Below are 7500 nucleotides of genomic sequence, written 5' to 3' on the forward strand. Positions count from 1 at the left end.
AGATTCCAGATCTTTTTGTTTCACCGCCTGTCTTGACGTTCCATTCTTCTGGGTATATTTTCTTTAAAGATGTACTAAAACGCCATTCGCGTTACAATGACTTTCGACGCCATTACAGGTTAATTGTGCAGAGCAAGGTACGCATTACCCCCGCCCCCTCAAACCTAACAAAATACGCACAGAAGACTCTATGCACAAAGACACCACTTAGCAGGGGAGCGACAGGCAAGACTTTTCCCGACACGGAAAATAACAAAACTAGACCCTCCGTGAGGGTACACTGGGTTGCCTGTGGTAAGTGCACCGTTCCAGACAATTTTTTTCAAGTTGGGGGGTCATTCAGAAGTCATACCAGACGAGGCCCTTTGGCTCACAGGTCCTCACACATTCGTACGACGAAACAGATCTGTCCTTGCGTAATATGTAGCTCTAACAGTGCACGATATTGTTTTGGTATTGTCTATCATTGTAGTGCCATGGTAGAAGTCTTGGGTAAATAGTCTGAGAAGACATGTGGTTACTAGCAAAGTACTGAACCCAGAAAGATTGAAGAAAATAAATGGGAAGTGAGAAACATTGGCTTCTGGGCTGACATGTTGATAAACTTCTTTTCACCACAAGTTTAAGCGTGCCCTCTGAGCATCTGACAGCTTTGTAATACCGAAGTTCACTGAAGTTTATCCCTGTTCGGCGGGGTTAGTGTTTGCATGGGAGACTAAAATATTATACCCCTCGTAAAACAGAAGCATTTGACCGAAAATACTATTAACGCTAACAAATGAGAACTCAGAAAGGTACAGATTTTGTTAGCTTGCTTTATGCAAAAACAAATATTGATGCAAAAGTAAATAAATATTGATACACAGTTTTTAGAAAGAGCAGAGGGAAGTTTCCAGGACGATCGCTCGAGAATAACATATTTACGACATGAAAACAACATTTATTTTGAACCGTGAATATAGAATATAAAAAGTTACGATCAGCGACAAACATTTTGGGGGATTTTTGCAACTTTCAATTTTGTTATTGTACGTTTTGGCTGCACAAATAAATCGCAAAATCGAAAGTGACATCGCCGGAATTCAGCGGGCGCCGTGATGAAGTTACCGCGGCATGTTTACTCGCCAAACAGTGAAGTATCTGTGTCAAATGATGGCAAGATACCGGGTTTTTGTAAGTTTCTTTTTCTGTCAAGTGTTATAAAGTTTGACAATGAAATGAGCGAGGTCAAAACAAAGATCACAATCGCCCAAGTCTTGTTTATGCAAAGTCAAAATTTACTCTCCAAGACGCGTACGACGTTATTTATTCTAACCAGGTCATTCCATCATTTTGAAATAGCAGCTACTTTATTATTCAACTGCGTCACAATTCTTCACTGATTTTGGGGCTCATTTTGTTGAAACTCAAGCACGCTTCTAACAGGCCTGTGAACCCTTCCTGCTTACAGAGCAATACTAAAAAACTTCTCCCATATTACATTTCAACCTTAAGCTTGAAAATTCAATACACAACATGATATTACAATTCACAAAGGCAGAAAATACCACAGAATCCTTTTCCAGCGAAAAATTTATTGAAACAAACAACATATTTGCTCTTAGAGGCGAAAACCTCTTCCTATTTCATTGCGTGCGTGAAGACAAGCAACTCGATCGTGTTAAATTACCATGTACTTCAGGTAAATACAGCTCACTTTGATTTCGGCTCGACGGGCGATAGATTGTTGAAGAAGTCCATTACTCGTCGCTTTTAAGATTCCATCGCCTGTATATCCAATTGACTTGCCATTATTGAGCTTCATAAGGGTATATTTTGTTCAAAGATCCACTAAAACGCCATTCGCGTTACAGGACTTTCGACGCCATTGCCGGTTAAGTTAATCGTTCTACTGTGTCCACCAGAGAAATCTACGCATTTCCCACTACCCTCTCGATCCTACGAAAATACGCTCAGAAGGCTCTATGCACAAAGCCACCACGGGCAAGACTTTTCCCGACACGGAAAATAAAAAAAACCCACGAAATGAAACCGAGATTCCGACTGGGTTTGGCAACCCAGTAAAAACCCACGAAATGAAACCGAGATTCCGACTGGGTTTGGCAACCCAGTAAAAACGACGAAACGCTACGCAGATTCCGACTGGGTTTAGCAACCCAGTAAAAGAAGAAAACGGAAATCTACCCATTTTCCGACTGGGATTGCCATAGGCAACCCAGTAATGAGCAAAAACAATAGATTTTTCTCATTTGCGTTAGATTCGGCACAAGTTTCTCTCGAAACATGGAAAACTTAAAGGTTTCGTCGATTTCTTAAAATTCTGTTATTGAAGTATCGCTTGCCTCAAAATGCGAAATTTTGATACTTTCGGACGAAGACAAACGACCGATCATTTGCGCCGACGTCCTTTTCGTCTCTTTAAAATTTTTCATTGTGCGGTAATTCTTACAGTTACTGTAATCACATTGTTTATTTTTCTTGGAGGCCGAACGAAAAATATCCAAATACTCAGGAATGTATTGTTGAGCGACTCCGGCGAGAAAAATGGGTGGAACAATGTGGATAGAACTCACAACCACCAGAGCAATGCGTCTGATAATTTTAAACGGCGGTTACGCGAAAACACTGAAAAGTTCATTAAGCAAGATCGACTGCTTCCTTTAAAGACGATGTTTGAAGACGCTAAGAGGGAAGGTCTAGAAAGGGACAAACGGATGAATTGGAATAATAGCACACAGCCTCTTCCCTTGGAAGATCTAAACGAGTTGAACTATAAGCCTCGCCTTCTTCTGCTGGCGATTGTGTCCAGTGCTCCGAAGCGTCAAGATAGGCGAAACGCTATCAGGCAAGCATGGTGGAAGAAGTGTTTCGGGAAGGTATGTGTCGTCTATCAGTGATAAACTAAAATTAAAACAAAAAAGCAAAAAAGGGTCAACCAAAGTATACGTTTGGGCACACTAGATCTGATTTGAAGGGTGTTACGAAAACTAAGACCCTCGAAAACCAAAACATGTGGTTACTAGCAAATTACTGAACCCAGAAAGATTGAAGAAAATAAATGGGAAGTGAGAAACATATGCTTCTGGGCTGACATGTTGATAATTTTCAAGCTCCCTCACAACTTCTTTCACCACAAGTTTAAGCGTGCCCTCTGAGCATCTGACAGCTTTGTAATACTAAAGTTTAAAGTGAAGCATCTGTGTCAAATGATGGCAAGATACCGGGTTTTCGTAAGTTTCTTTTTCTGTCAAGTGTTATAAGGTTTGACAATAAATGAGCGAATTCAAAACAAAGATCACAATCGCCCACCATTGTTTCTGCAAGGTCAAAAATTTACTCTCCAAGACGAGGTTATTTATCACCAGGTAATTCCATCATTTTGGAAATAGCAGCTACTTTATTATTCATCGGCGTCACAATTTTTTGCTGATTTTGGGGCTCATTTTGTTGAACTCAAGCAGGCTTCCAACAGACCTGTTTATTTTCGTGACTTATGCGCTACGACAAAATTCTCCCCGTATCACATTTGAACAAATGTACGCAAATTTGTTAAGCTCGAAAATTACACAACATGATAAGTTTACAAAAGCTGGAAATTTCACAGAAATCTTTTCCAGAGAAATATTTATTGAAACAAACAACATATTTGCGATAAGAGGCAAGAAACCCTTCCTATTTCAGTTGCGTGCGTGCAAACGAAACACACAATCACAAAGCATATGCAGTTAAATAAATTTCTGACAGTTCACATCAAACCCTTTTCAAAAGAACCTTGACGGTAAATAATACAAGACAAAAGAAACGTAAAGTGAATGTAACTTGCCGGACAACTTAGATGCGACTTCAGTAAACACAGTGATGCATTCAAGGCGTTCGATTCCTTCAGTGTTTGTTAAATCCATAAAAGAATTGTCATTTGACTTCAGTGTTGTATATAGTACCAAGCTAAAGCTTACTTGATATCCAACGGCGAAAAATGAAGTTGTTGTCGAAGACCATTACTCGTCGCTTTAAAGATTCCGGGTATTTATTTTTCATCGCCTAAGTTGTTTATCCAATTGACGTTCCATTCTTGAGATCCATAAGGGCATATTTTGTTTAAAGATGCACTAAAACCCCATTTGCGTTACAATGACTTTCAACGCCATTCCAGGTTAATAATTAAATGTCCTCCCGTGTGCACCAGAGAAATCTACGCATTACCCCAGCCCCCTCAAACCTAACAAAATACGCACAGAAGACTCTATGCACAAAGACACCACTAAGCAGGGGAGTGACAGGCAAGACTTTTACCGACACGGAAAAAAATAAAACGACGAAACGCTACGCAGATTCCGACTGGGTTTAGCAACCCAGTAAAAAACCCACGAAATGAAACCGAGATTCCGACTGGGTTTGGCAACCCAGTAACTAGATCCTCCGTGAGGGTACACTGGGTTGCCTGTGGTACGTGCACCGTTCCAGACAATTTTTTTCAAGTTGCGGGGTCCATGAGGAGCTTAACTTGGGTCAGGAATGTGGGTCCCCGCAGTTAAGGTAAAAGAAATTACCAAAATCTCAGTGGGAGTTGTAACAAGACTCACACTAAAAAGGCAGAGCAAGAGACAAAGGGAGAGAGATGTGTTAATCTCGACACATTTGTTGGGCCAACTTCGTCATAAAGTTTTTAACGACGACAAATATCTCAAATTACTTTAAATTAATTTTGAGTGACGAGTCAAAATAGTTCAGAGGCACAATAAATCAATCTGAAATATTTTCTAAAACACGGTTTACAACGGCCAGCACCATGCAATTAAAAAATGGAAAATTATTTCTTTATTCTCTTTATTTCAAATTAATTTTAACACAGGCAAATTATATCTTAACTTTGAGGCTACCGAGATGCAACTTGTTTTGCCCGGCATACACTTTTCTCAACAGCAATGGTGAATTGGTTCTTTTCTGATCTTAAAGCAATCCATTTTTTTTAAGTTTTATACTTATGGAACTCGATAACTGAGGAATAAAACTCAACAGCTATTACACCTTCGAACATCTGCTTCCCTAATTCTCCGGTTAAACATGAAACGTTAGTGATGTATTGGTGTATTTGTTAATTTAAACACAGGCAAATTATTTCTTAACTTTCAGGCTGCCGAGATGCAACTTGTTTTGCCTGGCATACACTTTTTTCAACAGCAACGGTGAATTGGTTCTTTTCTATTTTTAAGTTTTATACTTATGGAACTCGATAACTGAGGAATAAAACTCAACAGCTATTACACCTTCGAACATCTGCTTCCCTAATTCTCCGGTTAAACATAAAACGTTAGTGATGTGTTGGTATATTTGTTAATTTAAACAAAGGCAAGTTATTTTGTCAGTTAACTTTCAGGCTACCGAGATGCAACTTGTTTTGCCTGGCATACACTTTTCTCAACAGCAACGGTGAATTGGTTTTTTTCTGCTTTTAAAGCAATCCATTTTTAAGTTTTACACTTATGGAACTCGATAAATGAGGAATAAAACTCAACAACTATTACACCTTCGAAAATCTGCTTTCCTAATTCTCCGGTTAAACATGAAACGTTAGTGATGTATTGGTGTATATTTGTTAATTTAAAGACAGGCAAGTTATTTTGTCAGTTAACTTTCAGGCTACCGAGATGCAACTTGTTTTGCCTGGCATACACTTTTCTCAACAGCAACGGTGAATCGGTTTTTTTCTGCTTTTAAAGCAATCCATTTTTAAGTTTTACACTTATGGAACTCGATAAATGAGGAATAAAACTCAACAACTATTACACCTTCGAAAATCTGCTTTCCTAATTCTCCGGTTAAACATGAAACGTTAGTGATGTATTGGTATATATTTGTTAATTTAAAGACAGGCAAGTTATTTTGTCAGTTAACTTTCAGGCTACCGAGATGCAACTTGTTTTGCCTAGCATACACTTTTCTCAACAGCAACGGTGAATTGGTTCTTTTCTGATTTTAAAGCAAACAATTTTTAAGTTTTATACTTATGGAACTCGATAACTGAGGAACTGGGAAATTTAGAATGCCCAATCGAGCTGTGTAAAATTTCATTCCGGGCTAATTGATTTCCCAGCATGTAACAGGGAGGCACAGTAATGGGCAAAAACAATAGATTTTTCTCATTTGCATTAGATTCGGCACAAGTTTCTCTCGAAACATGGAAAACTTAAAGGTTTCGTCGATTTCTTAAAATTCTGTTATTGAAGTATCGCTTGCCTCAAAATGCGAAATTTTGATACTTTCGGACGAAGACAAACGACCGATCATTTGCGCCGACGTCCTTTTCGTCTCTTTAAAATTTTTCATTGTGCGGTAATTCTTACAGTTACTGTAATCACATTGTTTATTTTTCTTGGAGGCCGAACGAAAAATATCCAAATACTCAGGAATGTATTGTTGAGCGACTCCGGCGAGAAAAATGGGTGGAACAATGTGGATAGAACTCACAACCACCAGAGCAATGCGTCTGATAATTTTAAACGGCGGTTACGCGAAAACACTGAAAAGTTCATTAAGCAAGATCGACTGCTTCCTTTAAAGACGATGTTTGAAGACGCTAAGAGGGAAGGTCTAGAAAGGGACAAACGGATGAATTGGAATAATAGCACACAGCCTCTTCCCTTGGAAGATCTAAACGAGTTGAACTATAAGCCTCGCCTTCTTCTGCTGGCGATTGTGTCCAGTGCTCCGAAGCGTCAAGATAGGCGAAACGCTATCAGGCAAGCATGGTGGAAGAAGTGTTTCGGGAAGGTATGTGTTGTCTATCTGTGATAAACTAAAATTAAAACAAAAAAGCAAAAAAAGGACAACCAAAGTATAAGTTTGGGCACACTAGATCTGATTTGAAGGGTGTTACGAAAACTAAGACCCTCGAAAAGCAAGACCTAAGACCCCAGGGTCTTAGTGTTCGGAGCACGAAAACTAAGACCGGGTCTTCGCTTCCGTAGTTCGAAAACTAAGACCGCTGGGTAAACAGTGGAAATTACGCAAAGGAAACCCTGAGAAACTTACCGTGGGTCAGAGATTTTGGCGCTCGATGTTGTCTACCGGTACATGGTTTAATTTAACCAGACACAACGCCATTTGTGTGACAGAAAATTGTCGATGGCACCGAAAGTAAACATACGATCTTTCGAATAACGGGAAACTCAGTCTGTTCTAATTTTTAATGGGCACCCCTTCTCTCCATCTGTTTTATTCCCGGGAAATGGTGGATAAGCAGCTTGCCGTCATCTTGCATCGCATCTTAAAACTCTTTTCCCTACTTTCCGAACCGCGGGAAAACCGCGGTAAATCAGCCATCGCCAAAAAATGTTATTTTTCTCAAAAAATGTTTAAAGTTAGGGGGAAAAAAATACATCATTTTAAAGATAAGAAAATAAGCTTTCCAACAGCATATAACTTATTTACAGACAACTGAAACCTTTTGTAAAAGCGAAAGTTGAACGAAAAAATTTAACAAAAATAACACAAAAATAT

General features: G+C 39.1%; 1 protein-coding gene across 1 annotated transcript in view; it reads left to right on the forward strand.

Moving 5' to 3' along the window:
- The first annotated feature begins 5945 nt into the window (after positions 1-5945).
- The window catches only part of LOC137973524 (uncharacterized), a 7739-nt gene continuing 6184 nt past the window's right edge, over positions 5946-7500 (forward strand). Inside the window, exon 1 of the mRNA XM_068820354.1 lies at positions 5946-6771. Coding sequence (XP_068676455.1) covers positions 6244-6771 — 528 coding nt within the window. The 5' untranslated portion in view covers positions 5946-6243. The remainder of the gene's footprint in view (positions 6772-7500) is intronic.

The sequence above is a fragment of the Montipora foliosa genome, chromosome 10 (genome assembly GCF_036669935.1).
Source record: "Montipora foliosa isolate CH-2021 chromosome 10, ASM3666993v2, whole genome shotgun sequence".
NCBI classification, from domain to species: Eukaryota; Metazoa; Cnidaria; class Anthozoa; order Scleractinia; family Acroporidae; genus Montipora; species Montipora foliosa.